Below are 27,150 nucleotides of genomic sequence, written 5' to 3'. Positions count from 1 at the left end.
AGTAGGAGTATCGAACAAGTATAAGCGTATCACGAACTAGAGACGACAGTAAGTGAAGTAAGAGCGTATCGAGTATAAGTGAAGTAGCGGCGATTTCAAGTATAAGTGAAGTAGAATCATATCACTAAGTAAGAGTGTGAATAAGTATAAGCGTCCATCAGGTATAAGTGTATCACAAAAGAATTGCGTTATCAAGTAGGAGTTTTAAATAAGTAAAAGCGAAGCAGCAGTAACAAACAAGTAAAAGTATACATCGTGAAAGTGAACTTTGATAAAAAAAAAAAAAAAAACCTTTATACTCGGGGAAAATCAAAATTTGTATTCTTTTGTAAAAACATGTTTGAAAACCTTTTGAAATCTTTCATAAACTAGTTTAGAATGAATTTAGATAAAACAGTATAAGTAAAAGTTCGAAACAGTTTGAAAACCATTATAGTGTCCTACTTGTAAAAATAGTGTTAAGTGTGGTAAAACCTTGTGCATGCGGGTTATCAAATCACATGTGATTGATATGATAATTGGCATGTTTAACTTGTATTCCCCCCCCCCCCCTATAAAACATTTAAAAGCATTTAAAAGGTTCATTCAGGGGTATGAACTCACCTGGTGTAAGTAGGTCCGACGAAGTTGCCGTTTGGGCGTTCGGTGTCACGCAAGGACTTGAACACACACAATGACCTATTTAACATATGATAACATATGTTCACATACAATTAGCATATTTAATACTAATTAAACAAATATACGCACTCACAGGAGCAAAAAACACTTTGGTTAAGTGTTTGGGTGTCCCGGGTAGCGTTTAAGGGTGTGTATAGCTAAGAAATGGAGTTTACTCTCCGAGAGTAAACCCTTATCACATAGTTTACGGCCCAGGGACTACTCACCATGAGTTTACGGCCGTAAACTCATGGTGAGGGTGTTCTAGGGTGCTAAAGTGTCTCATATCAATTGTGGAATTTTGCTAAACTCAAATATCAAGTGTGTGAATGGGTTTAAAGCACCTATATGGACCAACTTGGAGTTTACAGCCCTAATCAAGGGAGTTTACGGCCGTAAACTCCTAGGGGCATATTCCTTGGGTGTTTTAAGTCTTCTAATTGCTCATGGAATTATCCTATGTCCAAAACCATAAAGTGTGAATGAGTTTAAGCATGAAATGGCCCCTTTGAGGAATTTACGGCCATAAGCAACGGAGCTTACGGCCATAAGCTCCTATACCCTCTTTCTTTTGGTGTATTAAGGGCTTAAATGGTAGTGGGTAATTTCCTAGGAATTTTGACAATAGTCTAAGGCCATTTGGGGGGACAAAATTAATGTTTTGGGAATGTTTAAGGGTGTTTACGGCCCTGGTACATGCCTGGGCCGTAAACTCCTTTTGACCCTTTATTTTGTTGTGTTTAATTGGTCTAATCCCAAAATACTAAGTCCCTAAATTATGTATGAAGCCTAAGGGTGATTTTGGAGTGTTTTTGGGGCACTTTTGCAAGCTTTAGAGGTGTTTACGGCCTAAGCATGTGCTTGGGCCGTAAACTCTCTTTTATGCCTCATTTTGATTGCTTTAAATGATCAAACACTCCAAGGCTAGGTCCTCAATTAGTTTCCAAGCTTAAGGATGAGTTTAAAGGCAAGTTTGGCATCATTTTAGGGGTTTACGGCCCTAGAGTGTTCCTGGGCCGTAATCTCCTTATTCCATGCCTTCTTGGATGATTTTTGAGGTATAAAGACAAGCCAATATGTTTGGAACAAGCTAGGGTAAGGAGACTTACAATTGGGAAGCGTTTGGTTGCGGATTCGGGGCGAAAACGGGTCTAGAGAGAGAGTATAGAGAGAGAGGGTGGAAAAGCTCCAAATGGAGTTTACTCCCCTTTATATATGGGTGGGTGTTGGAGCTCAGTGGAATTCTACCCGATACTGCCGTTATACGGGGCTTTTGGTCGCACCCGATTTAGTGGTCGTAATAATAAAACTTAACATTTTCCAAATAAATGGAAATGTGTGTTATGTGTTTTTATTCCCATTTATCACGACTTAACGGCATATTAAATGTAAAAAAATGAAATGTTTATTAAATTGACGACCTCTAATTAACGGAACTTTTATAAACTGGAATATTTCGTTAACAGTAACGGGGAAATGTAATGGAACAACTTGGGTTGTCACAGGTACGGTCAAGGATGGCATTTTGGAGATTCTAGATGAGAGGCTGGGTGCATTCCCTACCAAGATGGTGGCCTTGAAGGGGCCGCACACGATGACATTCAAGGAGTTCTGAGCTTGTAGAGCTCCAGACTACCATAGGGCTAGGGACTCCATTGCTAGCAGCAGGTGGTTGGCAGATGTCGCTAATGCCTTTCTCACCAACCATTGTCCCGAGCGGAACAAGGTCCGACTTGCTTCCTACCTCCTGAAGGACAGGGCGCGGGATTGTTGGGAGGAGGTTGGACGAGCTATTTGAGATGATGCAACTATTGATGCGATGAACTTGAGTGATTTCTCGACCAAGTTCAGGGTCGAGTTCACACTTGTGATCAAGGTGTAGCAGCTTGCGCGGGAGTTTCAAGATGTCTAACATACGACTAAGACGGTGACTGAGACCGCCGCCAAGTTCAAGCAGAGGGCCTTTCTTGTTCTGTAGTATGTCGTGGACGAGGAGATGAAAAAGGCCTGGTACCATGACATGTTGATGATTGATTTTGAGCATTGGTGTACATGCTGATGGGTTTTATACAAACAATTCTATGTATGCATGCAACCCTAGAGTTGGATCTATGTTTTCACTATTAGTTATACAACTTTATGAACACAAAAAGAAACCTGGCATGCTACTATTATTTTCGAAATTCATATATAAAAATAGAATACATACCTTTTGTTGTTATATAGCAATAACAACTAGTTCCTGAATTTCCTTAGCTCTTGAAAGCAAGTACCACAAGTGTAGTACCTCTAATGGCTCACAAACACATTAGGTGAAAGGATGAATATGGGAGAGAGGAGAGAAGGGTATCTTGCCCCAGATTTCGTCCCTTTTAGGGTTTCCCAAAGCTTGGACGAAATCTTAGTGCCTTAGGGTGCTATTTATACTTAAGGCTAACTAGGGTTTCAAGGTGTAAACCCTAATCCCTTAGCTTAGGACCTAAGCAAGTCCATGGACTCCTTTCCTTAAGCCCTTGGACGAAAACTCCTAGATCCTTCTAGGATTTTCGTTCAAGCCTTAATAAAGGTGATCCAATGGCCCAAAGCCTCAACTATTGAATAATTACAAAATAGCCCCTGCACTTTCAGTCAGTTCCTTTAATCCCAAAATTAATTCTAAATTAATTTCTGATTAAATACTAATTAATACTATGATTTCAAATTAATATATTATTCATATAATATATTAACAAATCATATTTATACCCTAATTTATTATTCTTAACAATAAACCAGCCTCTCTCCTCAACAATCATCCTGTCTAGTCACCAGTGTGAAGGCAACCCAAAAGGACCATGCACAATCGGATCAAGTACATACCAAAATAGTTATGGACTTAGACATTAATCCAACAGTCTCCCACTTAGATAAGTCTAATAACTATTCTGCGTATAACCTCAGATCCTGATTAGCAATTATAGCTTTCAAAAGCCACTGTCAACTCTGATCTTATCAGAAGCGTGTCCTTTAGATAAGGGAGCATATATTCCTCCATTCTTGATATCATATAGACTTGAGACATGGATTTTGATCATTCTCTCAGTCTATGTTTTGTTTCCTGATTTCCGATTTATGACGAGTGCCAACAAACTACAATTGAACACATCAAATTAGTCTCGACTTGGCCAAGCGCTTATGTATCATCACTAAATCATTGAGGGGCCCACAGATATCGCTTTCATCCTACTTTGGATAAAAGGAATGGATAAACTTTGATTCAATGCTTGCTTGCACTCACTTACCGAATCACACACAACAATATGTTTTATAACACCAAGTTACTGGTGCGTTTACATATTATCAATGTGTAACCGACTCGCAAGATACAACTCACACATCTCGGTTTCAAGAATATAAGATGTTATCGTCTCACCAATCACTCATGATACAATTCATGAAGTGATCCAAGTGAGCGTGGGTTTAATACAATGCTCAAATCATATTCATAAGCCCATCTTCACTAATGGAATGCGTCGTTATATGTTATTTTTCTGTAATGTTTGGAGTCGTCGATAAACAAATATCTAGTTATTTATATGTCTTGATATTATCATAAGTAATTATAACTTGTAAGTGTTAACCCCGTTTAACTAAATAGAGCTATATTACTTTTCAACCACTTCACCCGGGTAAAAAGTTTTGACCCCGTTAAACTTTAGCATCGGGTAGCCGTGTACCGGATGCAATAACTGAGACATATATAAGAAAATGAACACCACTTTTAAGACTTTTACCACTCATTCACTCTCTCACTACTTTCTCTCTCTAGACCCGAACCCGACTCCAAAACCGCGAATTCCGGCTTCCAAACGTAAGGATTTATTCCCTATCTTATTCTAAACATCCTTCATTGTATTTAGAGGCCAGAAATCATAGGATTTAGGGAATAAAAAGGCGTTTACGGCCTAGGAAGCCCTTAGGCTGTAAACACCTAAAACCTTGCCAAAAGCCCCATTTTTCCTTCCTTTAAGCTTGTGTACTAATTAAAGGATTTACTTAGGTGAGTTTGGACATGAAAACTTAAGATTTTGAAGCCTAAAAAGGAGTTTACGGCCCAAGCTTATGCTTAGGCCGTAAACACCCAAAAACCTTTGATAAAAGTCCCAAAAACTCATCTAGGGCATGTAGTAATTTAGCTATGACCCTAGGAAATGTTTAAGGCCATTAAACAACACCATTTGGAGACAAAAAGAGGAGTTTATGGCCAAGTCTAAGCTTGGGCCATAAACACCTAATAATTATGCCAAAAAGTCCCTAAAACTCCACCTAAGGCCTTCAAAAATTTATCTAAGGTGTAGGGAAGTGTTTTGGACCATTTAAACATCCATTTTGAAGGATTAAATGGAGTTTACGGCCCAATCACAAGCCTGGACCGTAAACTCCCCAAAATGCCCCAAAATGAGGGTTTAAACCCTCCAATTTAGTTCAAGACACTTGCTAGGAATTTAGGGAAGTGAAATAAGGCCTTAACTTGCAATTTAGGAGGGATACATGAGTTTACGGCCAATCCTAGGGGGCTTATGGCTGTAAACTCCCAAGGAGTGGCCTTTAGGCCGTAAAATCCAAGGGAGTGAACTCATGGACTTCCCCGCAAATCCCTATTGGCCTTGTACCACTCCCGGGAACCCCTTCTAGGCCCTAAAACCCCGAATTGATGCTAGAATGCCTAAATACTTAAATGGAAAGCATAAAATGATTAATTTCTTGTAAAATACATATTTCATATGACATTAGGGTCCTAAAAGGTGCACAAGTCGTTATTTGCTACAAAACGCTCAACTGACACTTTTACCCGATTTACCCGATTCACCCGATCTACGCGATTTCAGGTGAGTTCATACCCCTTTAATGAACCTTTCAAATGTTTTATATGTTTTAGGGGGGGATACAAGTTGATTGTACATGTTTATGGAAAGTTATACAAGACAATTATTCATGTTACGGAAATTAATCACATGTGATTCACTATCCGTAGTTCAAATCACATGTGATTTATCACTATGCCTTATAAATAGATTTTACGTTTTCAAGACTACTTTGGATAAACAAACAAGTTTTTAAATGTTTCTTTTGGACAATACTTTTATTAAACAAATCTTCTTATAAAATGTAACCACACTGATATATTTATATAAGTAAGACTTGAAGGACTTAGGACCGATAGCTCGCCTTATTTCCTGTTCTTGTTTGATTGTGGGCTTAGGGTAGTGGTTATCCGTCCGACTGTCGTTGATTTCTTAGTTATATATCTTGTATATTAGTATGGGTTATGAGTATTTCTCATTTCATTAGATGCCTAAATCACTAACATGACAAGAACCATATACACTAAGTTAAGGCTACTACTACCACTACTCACTATAGTCACTACTCTCTACACTATAATATACACTATTACCAGACGGTACACTAGTAATAGAACACACTATGAACTATACTAAATGACTACTACACTATAACAAAAGAGAAAGCACTAAATAGACGATAACACACTAACCCACTACGAGATACTCTATTCACTACCCACTACGCCCGGAGTTTTCCGACAGGAAGACGACACTACATGTATAGATCTATACGGGGCAGATGCTATATCATCCCGACTGTCTACTTCAGTCCACGCCGTACAGGCCCAGGGATGTCACTACTTCACTACACGGCGCATGACCGGGAAGGTCATGGGGTACTCTATTATTCTCACTATTGGTAAAATACAGGGAATACACTATAGCTACGCTAAAATACTAAACTAAAGGCTAAGTTACATCCCGAAGTAAATAAGTATCTATCACTAAAGGAAGTTTGCAACTCTATTACTGACCACAGGTTGAACCTATTTTATCACATTACTTATTGAAGGTTTACTAATATACTTTTACAATAAACGGTTTTCCAAGATGAAGAATACATACTTTTTCACAGATTTTCACTTACAACGTATTTCCTGGAAAATATAGGATTTTCTAGGGTTTTCTACCACTTATGAATGTAAATTGCAGTTTTTCATACTATTAGCCCTAATGCATTTTATACAAAAACTCACACTAAACTCTTATGAACTCACCAGCTTTACGTTGATACTCGTTTTCAAAATAACTTGTATCCTCATGTCAAAGATAGACAGGTACAGATGCATCATTTTTGGAGAAGGTGGAGCATACAAGATCCATCTCTTATTTTTGTATTACTTTTGGTGTTTGTTGAACAATACGAAACACGCTTGTAATTAAATTCACTATGTAAATGCAATGGTTGTATGTTTCTTGTTTTTACTATTATGCAATTGTAATGATACTGTACATGACGTCCTCCACCCCGAAACATATTCCGCCGTTATCGGTTTTGGGGTGTGATAGATTGGTATCAGAGCATTGTTTATAGTGAATCAAGTATATCAACCTATAAAAGATATACGAACTATAAACACTTCGGGACTAAAACACTCTGACCAAGAATATATACTGTTAAGTATCTAAAAGATTTAACTAAGTATATATATACGCACATCACTATAAAACACAAAAGTCAGTATCACCCTAGAACAAAACGAAAGTATTAAGATTGTTGGGCAGCACAATTGGGCTTAGAGACATATAGTCACATTCGGGGTGATGTAGCCTGATCAACTATGTTTTCCTGAGAGTGACTAGCATGTGCCTAAGTTTGGGTGTGGTGTTGCAACAAGTCTAAAACTTGCCAACACTACCACAATAACGTTACCATAAGGATGCTATAGGAGTATTCTGTATCTCTAGAACATACGTATGTGATAACAATAAGGGTCGTTACTAGTAGGACAATAGTTGCTAAGTGGATACACCACGGTTACATGTGACTAGGGCGCTATAGACTAAGAATCTGAAGCCTTTGCTTCATTCCCTGCTCTTGTTTGATTGGGGGTCTGAAGTTAGGGTTGCTTATTCGAAGGACTATCTTGCTTCGGTTACATGTAATCGGTATGCACTACGCAAGGATTGGGTCGACTAATAACGATTCATCCTATAAGTATCTTAGAATAGTACGTCTATTAACCTTTCCTTTCCCCTTTTCTCGCATAGATAGCATGGCTGGCTTCCACCATCCCGGTGATTCGTATTATCCGAACCAGGGCAATGGAGGATGGCTCGACGAGGAGTCAGACGATGATCACCCGATCCCTTTGGATGATCATCATGCTGAAGGCTTCTCGGATAGATCGAGCTCCGAACCACAAGTTAACAACCAACCTCTTGAAGCCCCGAACCCTAACCCCCGTCGAGCATTTCAGGGTCCCACTCCTATGTGGGCCATATCCTTGCACCGATGGAGCGAGGAGCAGGGTCAGCCCTTGCCTTACAATGGAGACTGAAGCTTTTACAACATAAGAGAAGGAGGATCAGCGGATCGGGTTCTGCCCATCATGATCCGAAGGATTGCCAGAAATGTCGAGCAGAGTCAAGCTGCTATCGGTCGAGTTGTAGAAGTGGATGCCAACTCAAATTTCAACACGGTTCGCATCCGCCAACTCGAAGAAGCCATGGACAGGACAAGGAGGACCAACGAGGCTCTGCAGCATCAGCTGGCTGCATCCCGAGCCGAAGTTAGGGAACTCCGAGCACGCCAAAGGATTCATGATCGACACCTTCAAGAAGTTATGCGTCAACTAGTGGATCTGTGGATTCGCCCAACAAGTAACCATCGCCAATAGAAGACGTCTAGTTATCTCACTCTTTTGTTTAAAAGACTAGCCTTTTTCTCTCTATGTTCCGTAGATTTCCTGTCTGTAAACATTCCTAACTTAAAAGTACTCTAGTTAAACCTCTAAACTGCCAACATTTTCTCTATGGTTTGATGTAAGACCTAGTGTTAGGTCAATTTTCATGAACTTGTGTTACATCATTAATACTAGTATATTGGCAGTTAACTACTCTATTGCTATGACTCTCATTCTGATCTTGAATTATGTGATTCAATCCATGAGACACTTTATTCATATTCGCAATAGGCTCTTACTATTGCTATCATTTCTATGATCTTCCAGTGAAGGATGCCTCCACGAAAGCGTCCAAGCAGAGGAAGACCAGCAACTCAAACTCCTCCTCCACCACCTCCTCCTCCGCAGTTCGATCCGGTGCTGTTCCAAACAGCTGTGACCGCGGCTGTGACAGCAGCCATGGCCCAAATGAACTCGGGTGATGCGAGTGGTGGAAATTCTAGATTTGGTGAAGTCCACCAACGAGTGCAGGGATGCACTTATAAGGATTTCATGAACTGTAAACCTACCTTCTTTGATGGTACCGGAGGAATTCTGGCACTGTCCCAATGGTTCGAAAGGACCGAAGCTGTATTTGAAATGTGCTCTTGCCCCGAAGAGAGCAAAATCAAGTTCGCTACTGCTACCCTCACTAACAGGGCCTTGACATGGTGGAACGGCCATGTCAGTGCACTCTCCTTGGTCACAGCCAATGCCATGGGCTGGGACACTCTAAAAGATCTCATGAGAGGGGAGTACTGCCCTAGGGGCGAAGTTCAGAAACTTGAGGAAGAACTCTGGAACCTCAAGATGAAAGGGACTGACATAACAGCTTATACGGCCAGGTTTTGCGACTTGGCGGCTATGTGTCCCAACATGATTCCGTCCTAAAGCAAGAAGATTGAACAGTACATCTGGGGTTTAGTGCCCCCGTATCGGGGAAATGTTCTAGCCTCGTGCCCTACTACTTTTGACAGCGCCAAGGAATTGGCCCAGAGTTTGATCAACCATGAAGTCTCTTCCACACCAACAACATCAACCCCCACTACCACTGCACCACCCGATTCATCTGATAGAAAGAGGAAGCGATGGGATAAGAAGAAAGGCAAGAAAACTCAAACCTCCTCCAAGGACCAGCAAATCATGACGGTCCATGCTGCCACCATCCCAGCCACTCCAGTCGCACCAGCCCCGCCAAAAGCTTATAGCGGGAATCTGCCCAAGTGTCCCAAGTGCCCTTTCCACCACAACGGCCCCTGCCGTGAATTACAGTGTTCCAACTGCGGTCAGAAGGGCCATACTGTCCGATTTTGCAAGGCCCCTCCCAAACCTATCACACAGGTTCCAGGTGCATGAGTGACCCCGACGTGTTATGGCTGCGGTGAAGCGGGTCATTTTAAGAAGAACTGTCTGAAGGCTACAAATGCTAGGGGAACTGGAAGGTTACTCGCTATCGGTCACAATGAAGCGGTAGCTGATCCCACGGTGGTCACGGGTATGTTTCTTCTCAACAACTCTTATGCCTGTGTCTTATTTGATAGTGGTGCAGAAAGAAGCTTCATAAATCAAAACTTTAAACACTTACTCAAACAAACCCCTCAACCACTAAAAGAAACATTCTTCGTAGAAATGGCTAATGGGAAGACAGAAAGCTCTAACGAAATCTATATAGGTTGTACTCTCACGTTAGATGATCATCCATTTTCAATCGATCTTATAGCAGTCTCAATCAAAAATTTCGATGTCATTGTTGGTATGGATTGGTTGAGTCTTCATCGCGCCGATATCCTATGCTCTGACAAAGCCATTCGCCTGAACCTTCCGAGTCACGAAACCCTATTGATATATGGAGATAAGCCAAGTACGAGTCTTCGTATCATCTCCAATATTCAGGCTCAGAAATACTTGCGCAAGGAATATCGCGCCTTTCTTGCTCACATCGTCGACACTAACCAGAAATCGAAAGATCCAAAAGACATTCCTGTAGTATGCGATTTCCCTGATGTCTTCCCGGAGGATCTTCCAGGCCTACCTCCCAAACGTCAGGTTGAATTCAGAATCGACCTAGTCCCAAGAGCTACCCCCGTAGCTAAGTCGCCCTACCGTCTAGCGCCCGCCGAAATGCAAGAACTATCCGGTCAACTCAACGAACTGCTCAGCAAGGGTTTTATAAGACCGAGCTTCTCACCTTGGGGAGCTCCGGTCTTGTTCGTGAAGAAGAAGGATAAATCGTTTCGGATGTGCATCGATTATAGGGAACTCAATAAACTCAGGGTCAAAAATCGCTACCCTCTCCCTCGTATCGACGATCTATTCGACCAAGTACAAGGAGCAAGTTACTTCTCCAAGATTGATCTTAGATCCGGGTATCATCAGTTACGGGTGCTTGAGGAAGATGTTCCGAAGACAGCCTTCGGAACCCGCTACGGGCATTTTGAGTTCGTAGTGATGCCCTTTGGAGTGACTAACGCCCCTGCAGTATTCATGGACTTGATGAATAGAGTGTGTCGTCCATACCTGGATCAGTTCGTCATCGTCTTCATCGATGACATTGTCGTCTACTCTTGGAGCGAGGAAGAACACGGGGATCATTTACGACGAGTCCTAGAAACGCTGCGATCCGAGAAGTTATATGTGAAGTTCTCTAAGTGCGAGTTTTGGATCCGAAGAGTTGAATTCTTAGGACACGTGGTCAGTGAAGACGGAATCCACGTGGATCCCTCCAAAATTAAAGCTATTGAGAACTGGTCAGCACCGAAGACGCCTACAGAAATTCGTCAATTTCTAGGCCTCGCTGGCTACTACCGCAGATTCATCCAAAATTTCTCTCGGATTGCGAAGCCTCTCACTATGCTAACACAGAAGGATGTATCATTCGACTGGGAAGAGAAACAGGAGAAGGCATTTCAGACCCTGAAGCGAGCCCTATGCACCGCACCAGTATTATCCCTTCCCGAAGGGACAGAAGATTTTGTTGTATACTGTGATGCATCCAATCAAGGGCTCGGTTGTGTCTTGATGCAGCGAGGTAAGGTTATCGCCTATGCCTCGAGGCAGCTAAAGACCCATGAAGTAAACTACACTACTCACGGCCTCGAGTTAGGAGCGGTCGTCTTCGCACTAAAAATCTGGAGACACTACTTGTATGGGACGAAGAGCGTGGTGTACACTGATCATAAAAGCCTCCAACACATACTGAACCAAAAAGAACTCAACATGAGGCAGCGTCGATGGGTCGAGCTACTTAACGATTACGACTGTGAAATTAGATATCACCCGGGGAAGGCCAACGTAGTAGCAGACGCCCTGAGTAGAAAGGAGTATTCTGGTCGAAGGACCAAGTCGTTGACGATGACTATCCATTCACATCTATCCGCTCAGATCAAAGAGGCTCAGCTGGAAGCCTTAAAGCTTGAGAACGTGACGGGAGAATCCCTGCACGGAATGGATAAAAATCTGGAGGTTAAGGGTGACGGAGCCTACTACTTCATGGACCGAATCTGGACTCCACGTCATGGAGGTTTCAGAGACTTGGTCATGAGGGAAGCACACAACACTCGCTACTCCGTCCACCCGGGTTCAGATAAGATGTACCTGGATCTCAAAAAGCTATACTGGTGGCCGAACATGAAAGCGGAGATCGCTACCTTTGTGAGTAAGTGCCTTACTTGCGCGAGGGTCAAGGTCGAATATCAAAAGCCATCAGGACTCCTCCAACAACCTGAGATACCGGAATGGAAGTGGGAGCGGATCGCAATGGAATTTATAACCAAACTACCCAAGACAGTGGGTGGATTAAATACCATTTGGGTCATCGTTGACAGGTTGACCAAGTCCGCACACTTCCTACCCATCCAAGAAACGGACAAGATGGAGAAACTCACTAGAACATACCTTAAAGAAATAGTACGACTGCATGGCGTCCCTATATCTATTATCTCCGACAGAGATAGTAGATTCACCTCTAGATTCTGGAAATCATTGCAAAAGGCACTAGGGACGAGGCTGGACATGAGTACAGCCTACCATCCGCAGACCGACGGACAAAGTGAGAGGACGATCCAAACCTTAGAAGATATGTTGCGAGCTTGTGTGATTGACTTCGGGAAATCGTGGGATACACACTTGCCTCTTGTGGAGTTTTCCTACAACAATAGTTATCATACGAGCATCAAGGCAGCTCCATTCGAAGCCCTCTACGGCCGGAAGTGCAGATCCCCTCTGTGCTGGGCTGAGGTGGGTGACACTCAGCTAGCTAAAGGACGAGTTCCTGACAGCGCCCTCACTGGTACGGAGATCATTCAAGAGACGACCGAGAAGATTGTACAGATACGTGGACGACTAAAGGCCGCTAGGGATCGACAGAAAAGCTACGCCGACAAACGAAGAAAACCCTTGGAATTCCAGGTGGGAGACCGAATCCTTTTAAAGGTCTCGCCCTGGAAGGGCACGATACGCTTCGGAAAGCGTGGAAAGCTGAACCCAAGGTACATAGGGCCTTTCGAGATTCTCGCCAGAATCGGCCCCGTAGCTTATAAACTCAACCTACCTCGCGTGCTAAGCAACATACACCCTACCTTCCACGTCTCAAACTTGAAGAAATGCCTATCCGACGAGACTCTCGTAATTCCCCTCGACGAGATTGAAGTCAATGAGAGCCTCAACTTCGTGAAAGAGCCTGCGGAGATTATTGATCGGGAAGTAAAACAAACGAAACAAAGCCGCATCCCAATTGTGAAAATTCGGTGGAACGCCAAGCAAGGACCGGAATTTACTTGGGAGCGCGAAGACCAAATGAAACTCAAATATCCCCATCACTTCGCTTAGTAGTACTGTAATTCTTATCTGTATGAATTCTAAATTTCGGGACGAAATTCCCCTAACGGGGGGATGATGTGACAACCCCAAATCTATTGCCGTTACAAATCCCATCTTCACTAACGGAATGCGTCGCTATATGTTATTTTTATGTAATGTTTGGAGTCGTCGATAAACAAATATCTAGTTATTTATATGTCTTGATATTATCATAAGTAATTATAACTTGTAAGTGTTAACCCCGTTTAACTAAATAGAGCTATATTACTTTTCAACCACTTCACCCGGGTAAAAAGTTTTGACCCGTTAAACTTTAGCATCGGGTAGCCGTGTACCGGGTGCAATACCCGAGACATATATAAGCAAATGAACACCACTTTTAAGCCTTTTACCACTCATTCACTCTCTCTCACTACTTTCTCTCTCTAGACCCGAACCCGACTCCAAAACCGCGAATTCCGGCTTCCAAACGTAAGGATTTATTCCCTATCTTATTCTAAACATCCTTCATTGTATTTAGAGGCCAAAAATCATAGGATTTAGGGAATAAAAAGGAGTTTACGGCCTAGGAAGCCCCTTAGGCCGTAAACACCTAAAACCTTGCCAAAAGCCCCATTTTTCCTTCCTTTAAGCTTGTGTACTAATTAAAGGATTTACTTAGGTGAGTTTGAACATGAAAACTTAAGATTTTAAAGCCTAAAAAGGAGTTTACGGCCCAAGCTTATGCTTAGGCCGTAAACACCCAAAAACCTTTGATAAAAGTCTCAAAAACTCATCTAGGGCATGTAGTAATTTAGCTATGACCTTAGGAAATGTTTAAGGCCATTAAACAACACCATTTGGAGACAAAAAGAGGAGTTTACGGCTAAGTCTAAGTAAAATATATGATATATTAATTTCATATATAAATTTAGAAATACTTGTATACGAAGTCATCCGATCCGGATAAAAAATACTTGTATACGAAGTCATCCGATCCGGATAAAAAAACTGATTTTATATATTAATCATCAATTTTTATGTTGAAGTTTTATTCAAATCCAAATCATCTTAATTTTTTTATAGTAAAAGAATCGTATTTCCAATTTTAATTTTAAATAATAAATTGCTGCTATAATGGAGAAAAAGGAGGTCAAACATACACGTACTCTCAACAAACTCCTGATTGGAAGCGGGATTCTGATTCCCTTTTTCTAATCCAATAAGGAATCTCCCCTCTTGGCTCTTTCTCTCTATAGTCTATATATACACAGACTGAAAGATTTAATTACCTCAGAATCCAGAAGAACCTTACACTCCTACACAATGGCGTCGACGACAAAAACCGACGAAAATAATCCCAGCGTCACTGAAGTTGATCATGAATCTGATGAAGCAGCAGCCATGGAACGAGTGTTTTCAAATACGGAGGTTCCGTCATGGAGAAACCAGATAACCTTTCGAGCAATCATCACGAGTTTCATCCTTTCCATCGTCTTCAACTTTATTGTTTGCAAGCTGAACCTCACCACCGGAATAATCCCCTCGCTAAACGTCGCCGCCGGTCTTCTTGGGTTCTTTATCCTAAAAACATGGACGACTTTGCTGAATAAATTCGGCCTTCTGAAACATCCTTTTACAAGACAAGAGAATACAGTGATTCAAACTTGCGTTGTGGCTTCTTCAGGAATCGCTTTCAGTAGTACGTTTCTTAATTTCTTCCTTATTATATTAATCGCAATTTCTTTATATATATACAGTTTCATTGATTCTAACTTCCATGGAAACAAACAGGTGGAACTGCAAGTTATTTGTTAGGAATGAGTTCAATGGTTGCGTCTCAGTTAGAGACGGGGAACACGCCGATTAATGTGAAGAAACTCTCCCCAGGGTGGATGATTGGTTATCTCTTTGTTGTCAGCTTTGTTGGCCTCTTCTCCATTGTTCCTTTACGCAGGGTATGAAACTTATAACTATTAATTAACTACTCATCAAGATCTTTCTTTAAATATGTGGATTCCATCATAGATATATGATTCCCTGTGTCTAGATGATGATTGTTTAATAGTTTTATGAATTTAATTTGATTTGATTAATTGCTTAAATATGTTGTGTTGTGTAGATGATGATCATGAAGTTAAAGCTCACGTATCCTAGTGGAACCGCTACTGCATACCTTATCAACAGCTTTCATACTCCCAAAGGTGCAAAGTTAGCAAAGTAAGCAATTCGGTTATCTTGAAGCTTTTACGTATATTTATACTTAATACTTCCTTCTTCCTTAACTTGCATTGTGTAGTTGTATGTATGTATGTATGTGCATACATCACACGTGTATAAGTGTGTGTATATCATGCATGCATACGTATAAATAAATTGTGTATTATGTGCCCTAATATTTCTAATATCAAATACTTTAAACTCTCAACACAGGAGGCAAGTCTCAGTGTTATTCAAATCCTTCTCGTTTAGTTTCGTATGGGCGTTTTTCCAGTGGTTTTTTGCAGCCGGTGATGACTGTGGATTCGCCAGCTTCCCCACCTTTGGTCTCAAAGCGTATGCCCAAAGGTTAGTTTGTTTTCTTAAATTCTTTATTTATTTTTTAATAAATGTGAATATTGAATGGTCTTAATTTGCAGATTCTATTTTGATTTCTCATCAACATATGTTGGTGTGGGAATGATATGTCCTTATATGGTTAACATTTCATTACTCATTGGTGCAATCATGTCATGGGGCATCATGTGGCCACTCATTGAAGCCAAGAAAGGAATTTGGTATTCAGCAGATTTATCAGCAAGCAGTCTTCATGGCATTCAAGGTTATAGGGTATGTAACACATAGCACCTCAAAACATAACTATTTTATAAATTGAGTTGATTCATACTATACCACAACTTTTTGTCATACACAACAATAACATTAACATGTTTTTATTTGCACATTATACAATCCTTCTAAAATATAAATTGTTGTATATGTTGTGTGCGAACCAACTCATTTTTATAAATTAGTTGTTGGTTTTTCTTAAATATTGTGGATACCATTTAATCTCATTAACCATTCATTTTTTTCACAGGTATTTCTTGCAGTTGCAACAATGCTCGGGGACGGATTATTCCATGTTGTATACATGGCAATCATGATGCTATTTACCATAATCAAAACCGGATCAAAAAAAGTCGAATCTTTACCTCAAGACGAAAATAGATCACAACTTACTTTCGATGAACAAAAACGAAACGAGTACTTCACTAAAGACCAAATTTCAACATTCACTGCACTAGGAGGCTACATAACCCTAGCAATAATCTCAATATTCATCATCCCTAATTTCATCTTCCCTCAAATAAAGTGGTACCACATGTTAGTAGCATACATCATTGCCCCAATTCTAGCCTTTTGCAACGCATACGGATGTGGTCTCACCGATTGGTCACTTGCGTCAAACTATGGAAAACTTGCGATCCTTATATTCAGCGGGTGGGCTGGAATGGGTCACGGAGGAATCATCGCGGGTCTAGCCGCATGTGGTGTGATGATGAACATTGTCTCAACAGCTTCAGACTTAATGCAAGATTTCAAGACTGGATACCTCACTCTATCATCACCTAGATCAATGTTTTTTAGTCAAGTTATTGGAACTGCTATGGGGTGTGTTATGTCACCATTGGTGTTTTGGTTTTTTTATCGGGCTTATTCTGTGGGTGACCCGGATGGGTCTTACCCGGCTCCATATGGTGCTCTTTATCGTGGGATTGCGGTTCTTGGAGTTGAAGGATTGGGTGCACTTCCGCATAACTGTTTGAAGCTTTCGATTTGGTTTTTTGTTGGCGCCATTTTGGTGAATCTTTTGACTGTGGTTTTGAAGAGGTATGAGAAAAGGTTTGGGGTTTATAGGTTTATTCCGAGTCCGATGTGCATGGCGATTCCGTTTTATCTTGGGGCGTATTTTGCGATTGATATGTGTATTGGGAGTTTGATTCTTTTTGTGTGGGAGATGAAGAATAAGAAGGCGGCTAAAGAGTTGGCTCCGGCGGTGGCTTCAGGGATGATTTGTGGTGACTCGTTGTGGGGTATACCGGCGGCAGTATTGGCTATGGCGGGTGTTAAGGCTCCGATCTGCATGAAGTTTCTTTCGGCTTCTGTTAACAAGAGAGTAGATGGATTTTTGGGTAGTTGATTTGTTTTGTTTATGAAAAGATTTCTTCGTAGATATTTAAAAGATTTTAGTTGGTTTTTGGTTGCTATTATTAATGGATAGTCGTTTTCTTTGGTTTATAGCTATATCTCGTGTGTTTTAATGTTTCTTCTGACTTCATAGCTGAATCTCAACCCATGAATATAAATATGATAACAGCATCTCTAATTCTAATTCTAATTGTAAACCTATAATCAAAATTATTCTAATCTATCATTTCATTAATTTTAATTAAATGATATATCCCATATTAGTTTTTTTTTTTTTTTTAAAGTAGTTTATCATTATCTATTTAAAATGTTTTATAAAGTTCTCATTTAATTACTTACTAGATTATAACCCGCGTTAAACGCGAGGAACGTATAAAAAGCATACAAATGTCTACAGATATTACATAATAATTATAAAAAAAAACATTATGGTTATTGGTATTATTGAAATGTATAGAAGATACATTGAAATCACGACTTGGGGAGTTTTAGGCTGATTGGAAGGTTACCTGAAGACGATTTTGAGCAGAAGAAGAGTTCTGGAAAAGGCTTTCAACATCAAAAGGAGTAAAGGTTCATAATTAGTTAATTAGTTTGATAGTTATGAACATGTTTGATAATTTGATTTGTTTTTGCTTACTTGTTACTATGAGTAGTTGAATCTAGCAGCTCTTGTCTAGCTAGATGAAGCTTCTAAATTATGTTTTAGCTCAATGACTATTGAATTTGATTAGTTGGTAAATTGCTTGTGTTTGATTATCATTACCTAGCATGTTATCTTATTTTCTTAGTTTCTTAAATTCATGTTCTGTGTAGCTTAGTAACCATTAAATTACATGAACTTGAAACCTAGTGATTTAGTGAACATTGAATTGCTAGAGCTAGGATCGACCAAAATCTTAGATAAGTGATAAAAGTAACTAATTTAGCTGTGCTAGAGGACATAATTTATGACCATAATTGTGTTTGCTTAGATAAATCTTACATAGCTCACCTATAATTAATAACTAATTCTGTGTTTTGCTTATGTGTGACCATACAAGGTAGTTCATGAATTGGTAAAAAGATTAGTAAATTTGGACTTGAATTGCTAATTACATAATAATTGGTGACCAACTTTGATAATCCATAATTATTAGCTAAACATAAATAAAGAAGTGGATTCAAACTAGACATGAGTGTTTTGAATTAATTGATTGAATTCTGTGATTTAAGTTTGTCTGGTCTTGTAAAATCAGATAAAACCCCTTCTTTGCTCTAAAATTAGGTTAATTTAACAGTAGATAAATTAATTAGTCAAAACCGTTCCCTGAGATCGACACCCGACTTACCCAACTATTCTATAATTTTGACTAGGTACACTGTCTAGGTGCAATTAGCTAGTTAAGGTAGTTAGGTTATAAATAATAAAATTAGGTGTACCTATTTGCAAGCATCATGGCCCAGGACCCCAAATGCTTTACACTAGTCTGCCACTAATCTCCAACATATCACCATTAGACAATTCAAAGAATTCATGGGTTAAATGGTTCATCAACATCAACAAAGTTCAAGGACGAAACATCACACAGATATCTCATAGGATCATAGATATTAAAGCTTATTGTTTCACCATCAAATTCCATTGTTAAACTGCCTGCATACACATCAATCTTTGTTCTAGCCGTTTTCAAAAAAGGTCTTCCAAGCAAGATTAGAGCCGATTTGCAGGAAACTTTTTCCTCTAGATCAATCACACAGAAATCTGTCGGGAAGACCAATTGGTTCACTTGCACCAAAACATCTTCTAGGACACCTCAAGGAAAAACACTTGATTAATCTGCAAGTGAAATTATGACATTGGTTTCATTTAAAGGACCAACATTTAACGATTCATATACCGAATAGGGCATCACATTAATAGAAGCACTTATCATAAAGTCTCAGTCTTTAGCATGTTGGTGAAGCTCTTTGGCATAGAACCTCTTCTTTAGCTTGATTTAGGTCATTAGCACCTTATATGTACATAAATTTTGCAACTTTACGTGATAAAAATGCATTGGGGGACTGGATCTACAATATGGAGCCTTAGCATGGCTTAAAAAACCTCTGTATGGATGAAGGACTGAATGGACTCGGCAAGTGTCAAGACAACCCGGCGAGTCCGATGAAGATAGTTGTAGACTCGACGAGTCGGATGAACGACTCAGCGAGTTTGATGAAGATTTCCTTGGGCTCGGCAAGGCAGTCAAGTGACTCAGCAAGTCGGATAGGGTTTTCCAAACCTTTGGACATGTATGAACCCGACGAGTTGTATGGGGAACTCGACGAGTTGGCCAAGGGGTTTACGACCACTGACGCTAGGAACTCGACGAGTCGCTCATGTGACTCGGCGAGTTGGCGAGTTATGCAAGGAACTCGGCGAGTGGCTGGTTGTACTCCACGAGTTGAGGTCAACATGGACTGTTGACTTTGGCGGTTGACTTTGACTTTGACCAAGGGTTGACTATTGGACTTCTAAGGGTATTTTGGTAAATTGGATTTTGATAGCAAAGGGGCATTGGTGAATATAGGTGTTGGAGTTGGAGCAACATCTGGAATAGTTTGATGCTACCTTTCGAGCTACTTGCGAGGTGAGTTATCCTCACTATATCAACAGGGTCTAAGGTACCAAGGCCGGCCATTCCTCGGATTGTATACTGGTTTGTTTGATATGTTTATTGATCTGCTAGATCTGCATCCTGGTAGTTAGGATGGTATTATGTTAGTGACCTGGTGTAGGTCGGTATCTTGGTATATAGGATGATGCTATGATTAGTGACCGGTTAGGTCGGTATCCTGGTTAGGATGTTGTTATGTTGTATGATCTGCTAGATTGGGTTGTTTGTCTATGGACTGTTATGTGATTATCTGTTATATGTGCACATGGTTGTTTGATTGGGTTTTTGGTTGAGGCGGGTCCTGCTTTGTGCTGTAGGCCAACATACCTAGGATGGACTGGATAGACTGCAGGCCCAGGAGGGCACCTAGTTAGGCCGAAGGCCCGGCGAGCGGTTCGGATAGGCTGAAGGCCCCGAGAGGGCGGTCCAGACGTGCTGAGGCTCGGAGAGTGGGCCAGATAGACTGAAGGCCTGGCGCAGGTGGTCCAGTCATACTGTAGACTCAGAGAGTGGACCAGGTGGACTGAAGGCCCAGTACGGGCGGACCAGTCACACCGTAGACTCGTGATACATGGTTGTTCTGTTAATTATATGTTATATGATATGGTTATCTTTATGGCATTGGTATTTTGGGGGTAACTCACTAAGCTTTCGGGCTTACAGTTTTAGTTTATTATTTCAGGTTCAGTGGATGGTCGCGAGAAGGCGAAGGCGTGACCGTACACTTCCTCGATTGATGATTATGATTTCTGGGAACTCTGATGTTTAAACTATTTTGGAAACAAATTGTAATAATTGAATGGTTTTAAATGATTTAAAAAGTTTTAAATTGGCTCGAATTTTATGGATGTTACAGAAATGTTATGTTTTTTTCACAAACAGAATAAAAACAAATTGTACTTTGTATGTATTGAGGTATGGCAGATGCAAATGGGACAAAAATTACGACTTTTTGTCTCACTCAGGGTATTGTTAAAAAAAAATAGCCCTAGAATATCGCATCATCCTATGTCTAGAAAACTCAATCAAAGTAGGTTGTGTTTTTCTAGACTTACTCAGCTTCATCTTCAATAAAAACTTAGGCATTATTTAACACCTTTTTGTCACTTGAAACAAAAAAATAGGTTTCAATTGGCACTAAGTGCATCATATAAGAAATATGAGGATGTTTCGTAGCAATAATCAGTTGAAATGCACCATAAGTAACAAAATTTGCAAAATTTACCTTTACCACGCTTATTGGAAAAATGATTCAATTGAGCACAAGATCTAAAAGATATATTAAATAAATACATCTATAGTCCACTGGAATGTTTTCGACTTGTAAGAGATTGAAATTGTATGCTTCCTTAGTTTCATATTCAACTAAATCTTTCCGGCCTTTATAAAAGGAGGTCCAACAACGACGATGCACTAAAAACGTTTTGTATTTTCTCTTAATGTTAGTATTGATATCCCATCTACAAAGTGATTATTTAGCTTTTGGAAATACATTATTGCATGCTTTCATGCAAACCATGTCTTTATATGTGAAAATTACATGTAGAGACATGCATCTATCTATTGTTGATTTTAAACACTCTAGTTCCCAAGTGTAGTTGGATTCTGTTTCTTTATGCATGTAGATAAATGCTACAAAAAAAGGTTTGATTAGTTGGATCTTTTTATTACAATAACGTAACTAAGTCCACGCCCCACATTTTGCACCCAGTCTATTAATTGTTGACAATAATTAAATACCAAAAAAATATTTTTTTTATTAGATGCTAGTAAAATTATTGACTAATAACCATATTAATAAATCTAAAACTTTATGTCATGCTAGTTTCAAATTCTAATGTGTCACTGATGAAGTAAATATTTTCATTATTGTCATCTTGAGATGCATTGTTAGCGTAAATATCATTAGTCTAATCAATACATACATATATAAATAAGTGATTTATAAAACCATAAATACCTAATAATAATAAACGAACATAACTCGTCATTTAACTCATCAAACGATGGCAAATATTACGTCCAAAACTCATTTTTTTACTTAGCCTATCGTTTTTCAAAATTTTGTAGAATAAAAATGAAGTTTGGGACACATTCATTTATAGTAAAACTTTAGGCATGAAAAGAAATACTATATAAATTATAGAATAAGTTAAAGGGTCGTACATGTAAATATACTTATATTCATTTACATCACACTGAAATAAAGATAGGGCATTTATTTAAATTAACGCTATAATTACCCTTGTTATTTTTCCAATTCCACCCCCATAATGTGATTTTTTGTCTTTTTTTTCCTTATTTTGTTTTTTGTTGTATTTAATTATTTATTTATTTATTTATTTTATTATTATTATTATTATTATTATTATTATAAATTTCGATAATCGTATAAAATTCGGACAATATTTAAAAAATCCGGATGACATTTTAAAATTCGGGCGACATTATAAAATTTGAACGGCTATATAAAATGGAACAAAAGCAAAGTTTGTCTTTATTTATCATAGATATTAATTGGTTTAGTATTACAATTTTGTGGTATGTTATGCGAATTGAAAGCATTTAGTCGAACACTATAATAATGTTTCCCATGCAGCCGAATGTTCTGATTTGTATATACGGAGAACCTTGGACAAAAAATCAGGCATTGGATATGCTCCTTGTAAATAAACCATTGCATAATGGTTAGGGTGAACGTGGGCGATAACGACATATGCAGGATTTGGTATGTCTTATGGGTCATATCGATGTAGGAACCATGTTGAAGAACCTTGTTTGCTTATATAAATAACAATAACACCATATCTGTTAGCAATGAGTATACCAGTGTCTGGCATAACCAACCAATACTCCAATACCGCAAAACCCAATCCAGAGTAATTCAACGTGTGACTTATGCGGTTTACAAAATCAACATCGCCATAAATCATAACGTACTCTTGATAGTGTGATAATAAGTCGTTGTATTGATCGCACCTAATTTGAAGCCAATCGTGTTCACTACGACCAAGAGCAATTGCTATAGACCGAAATCCAAAATTTCCACCTCCTTTGACATCTGTAATGTTTCAGACGTATGGATTAAATTGATGTGGAATTTCATTCATAAGTGGGTTTGAAGTATAAAATGGTTAATATTGGTTAAACTATGAGCTGGACATTGAAGGTTCTCAAAATGAGTACGTGCTAAATGGTTGATCTTGGTTAAAGTAGGAGTTAGACATTGAAGGTTCTCGAAACGAATACGCGTTATGCCTCTCTCGTTCTTGATTTTAGTCAAGGTCACTGGTATCCATATTATTTGTTCTATTCGTAGAAATACGACGTCTACGAGTATTAGAAGGGGTGGGCTTTGGTATGGGTGGGGTGTTGTGGTCTACCTTTTTGGATTTTTGTATGCTCGATCGTGGATGTCCACGAGTATGTTTATGAACATCTTAATAAATAAGTAAATTGTTAGCACATTATTATACAAATTAATATATTAAAGAATAGCTTTCTTTTAACAATTCCACACCCTCTTCGAAACCAAAATTAGCATCATCAGTAACGTTGACATTGATTAAATCAAGCTTACGTCAAAATTAGCATCACCAGTAACGTTGACATTGGAAATGCACGCCATATCTCCAATGTTGTTGGGTGAACAAAGAATAGATCTTCCAAGGCATTGGTTGTATCATTTGCACGATGGTTAAATATATATGCTTTTGAATGCAAAAATCCGAAGACAACTTGCATTTGACTTCGGTCTCCAAGATCATTCATTTGAAATTTGTAACACTCATTATAAACTGTTTTTATTGTAGAAACATTTTTGGAATTTTGTCTCTTCAGTGTCGATAGAATATCATGTGAGGGGACATTTTTTATCTTCATTTCTTCAATCGTTTTTATTCATCTGGGGTTAACCGCCTTGTATATGGGTGGACCTGCATATACATTGCAGGTTCATGACTATGTTCATCGTTTTTAACCATTAACATCCAAACATCATCCGACTTACAGTAACAAGCAAAATTTTGAATGGACAATTTGTTTTCTGGACCCTATACTTTTGGTGGATGTCTCCGGACCTCTAGGTACACCACCCCGATCACACAAAAAAATAATTTTTGAAACATATCCACTTCCTTTTGTCTTTATTATTTTAGTAACAACCACATATCCATGAGATTGTCATTTCTTGCACCCACTCTTTTAAATTTTCACGATTGCTAAACACCTAACAAATATAAATATATACTTGGTCAGTTTAAAAAAAAATTCACTACAAATATAACATATAACAACTTATAAATAAATTAAAATTATCCATCAAAAATACATACCAGATTAGTTTGAAAACTTGTCATAAGAATGACGATCGACAATTTTGTGAATGTTGTTATGAACGGAACAAATGTTGAATTGAATTGAATCGAATGAATCATTTATATAAAGTATAAAGTTAAAGTTATGCCAAATCAGTTTCTTTATTATTACAGAAAAAGATAAAGATTATTCCAATCAAATCAAAATGTTTGGCTTTAAATCATTATTTACGGCACTTACTTTGGCTTTTTTTCACTTTTGTGTTATGTAGAGAATATTAATGGACAAGTAATGAGTTTTAATTTTTTATAATAATAATAATAATAATAATAAGTTTTAATTTTTTTAAATAATAAAAATAGTATAATAAATAAAAGAAAAAACAAAAAAAAGGGGAAAAAGGGAAAAAAATAATATATATATATATATATATATATATATATATATATATATATATATATATATATATATATATATATATATATATATATATATGTCAAATCAAAAAAAATGGTTGATTAGATTGAGTTTTGGGGTAAAAAATAAAAAGAGGTACTTATAGCACAGCTCATAAAAATGTAGGATAAGTTAAATGAACGTGAAAATATATTTATATTATTTTGATTTGTCGTAGTGGTATTCATTTAAAGATATGGTATTTATTATAAATGTAGGGGTAAGTTAGAAGACCATAAATATAAATATAGTTATATTATTTTGATTGGATCGTAACGGTACTCATTTACACCGCAATGAAAAAAATATAGGGTATTTATTGTAAATATAGGGTAAATTAGTTATATTATTTTGATTTGATCGTAGTGGTATTCATTTATACCGCACTGAAATAAAGACAGTGTATTTATTGTAAATGTAAGGTAACTTAAACCACCATAAATATAAATATAGTTATATTATAATTAGTTATATTATTTTGATTTGATCGTAGTGGTATTCATTTATACCGCACTGAAATAAAGACAGTGTATTTATTGTAAATGTAAGGTAACTTAAATGACCATAAATATAAATATAGTTATATTATTTTGATTTGATCGTAAATATGATCATATTTTAATTTTATTATAAAGTCGTTTATATATAATACTAGGCTATAACTCATTGAAACCACATTTACCAAATTAATTAATTTTTTATAGTAAAAAATCATAATAATTAATCAATATTTTAAATAAATTATTACCAAACACAACATAAATAAAAATCATAGTTTTCATTTACCTCGGTTTTGTTATACACAATGATATTTTTATTTTATTAGAAATATGTTATTATTAACAATAAAATATGAAGTATTAAAAATATATAAATTAATTTTATTAATTATCAGAGACATCAATTATATGAATATTACAATTATTACGCGGAGCATTCAGTGGAATATATGCATTCGGTCGAGCATTATACATTATTTCCCACCCATCAGAACGCTTTGATATGTTGTGACGCCAAAGTGGCAAAAATCTAGGCATTGGATGCGATTCTTGTAAATCAACTTTCACATAATGGTCATTGTTAACATAGCGATAACAATAGATCTATGATGAGAGATGTTTTGCGGAACATACCATTAATAATAAAGTCAAATAAATAAAATATTAAAAATATAATTACCTAATCATATTTAATGAATGAAAGATTATGGTTTTTAGGCAATCATCAACTTCTTTATAACTATTTTAATTTCTTTTTAAATAATTGATTTTTATTTTAATGTTTATAATTCTAGCAACATTTTTAACACTGAGAACAAAACAAATAAAAGAAATGAAAACACCTGGTTATGAAGTTATGATGTTGAATCGTTTTGCATCATAAAGATAACGATTTTTGAATCATTTTGTAGGATCCAACAACAAAAATTTCAAAATTTTGTGAATAAAATTTACGATGAAAATGATTATTGGGCTCTAATGAATTTTTGAGTTCAGATCCTTTTGTATTTTATAAAATTACTTTCAATCCTTATTATCTCAATTTAATATATATATATATATATATATATATATATATATATATATATATATATATATATATATTGAGAACCAGAAGATTTGTTAGAACTTGCGAATTCATAATCAGCTCATCATTTTTCAACACCAAAAACATCAATCTTCTCAAAATGGTGAGTCTAAGCCATATCTAAGCTCAAAAAAAATTGACGATTTTCTTTTTTGTTTTATTATATAACTGCTGATGAGCACAATCAGCGGTCATATTGACTGTTGATGAGCATAATCAGTAGTCATATGAACTGTTGATGAGCATAATCAGCAATTATATGGACTGTGACAACCCAAAATTTATTCCATCATTATAACACGTTTTCCGTTAATAGAATATTTTATTTTATAAAAGTTCCGTTAATTTGGGGTAGACAAATCAATAAATGTTTTATTTTATTTCATTTTATGTTTTTACCGCTGTAATAAAATAAATAAAATCACGTGAATTACCCTTCCATTTAGTTGGAAAAAGTTTATTTTAATTACGACCATTTAACCGGGTAAAACTTTAAACCTCGTTTAACATAAGTATCAGGTAGTCGTATACCGGGTACAACACTCAATCCCTATATAAGCGAGAGTGGACACTCCTTTGGACCTTTTTACCACACTAGACACTCTTTCTCTCTCTACTCTCTCTCCTCAAGGTCGTTTTTCTTCAAAAACCGCAAGTTTTTGCCTCCAAAACGTAAGTTCCCGTACCCTAACTTGCTCTACAACCCATTGCATGTCATTATAGCTCAAAAAT

General features: G+C 37.7%; 1 protein-coding gene and 1 long non-coding RNA gene across 3 annotated transcripts; one reads left to right on the top strand and one right to left on the bottom strand.

The window, feature by feature from the left end:
• The first annotated feature begins 14,611 nt into the window (after positions 1-14,611).
• LOC111900949 (probable metal-nicotianamine transporter YSL7) lies at positions 14,612-17,411 on the top strand. Of its 2 annotated transcripts, XM_023896816.1 has the most exons (6): positions 14,612-14,930; positions 15,023-15,186; positions 15,351-15,448; positions 15,662-15,796; positions 15,868-16,057; positions 16,308-17,411. In XM_023896816.1, exons 1-6 carry the CDS (start codon positions 14,633-14,635, stop codon positions 17,409-17,411), a joined length of 1,989 nt encoding a protein of 662 aa, XP_023752584.1. In that variant the 5' UTR covers positions 14,612-14,632. The 2 variants fall into 2 exon arrangements, with proteins under 2 accessions (XP_023752584.1, XP_023752585.1); XM_023896817.1 differs by lacking the exon at positions 14,612-14,930 and having other exon boundaries at positions 15,034-15,186; positions 15,662-15,750; positions 15,939-16,057.
• Positions 17,412-23,528: 6,117 nt separating this feature from the next.
• On the bottom strand, positions 23,529-24,468 carry LOC111900948 (uncharacterized). The gene is made up of 2 exons (XR_002853354.3): positions 24,393-24,468; positions 23,529-24,286 (listed from the first exon to the last, which is right to left on the bottom strand). It is a non-coding gene; the product is annotated as an uncharacterized LOC111900948 (long non-coding RNA).
• Between the last annotated feature and the right edge of the window lie 2,682 nt (positions 24,469-27,150).

This window comes from Lactuca sativa, chromosome 8 (assembly GCF_002870075.4).
Source record: "Lactuca sativa cultivar Salinas chromosome 8, Lsat_Salinas_v11, whole genome shotgun sequence".
Taxonomy (NCBI): domain Eukaryota; kingdom Viridiplantae; phylum Streptophyta; class Magnoliopsida; order Asterales; family Asteraceae; genus Lactuca; species Lactuca sativa.
This window is presented reverse-complemented; position numbering and strand designations above follow the sequence as displayed.

Coding starts and splice junctions, on each gene's coding strand:
- LOC111900949 (XM_023896816.1), top strand. CDS start 14,633: ATGGAACGAGTGTTTTCAAATACGGAGGTTCCGTCATGGAGAAACCAG. Junction 14,931..15,022: donor TTCAGGAATCGCTTTCAGTA/GTACGTTTCTTA, acceptor GGAAACAAACAG/GTGGAACTGCAAGTTATTTG. Junction 15,797..15,867: donor CTCAAAGCGTATGCCCAAAG/GTTAGTTTGTTT, acceptor CTTAATTTGCAG/ATTCTATTTTGATTTCTCAT.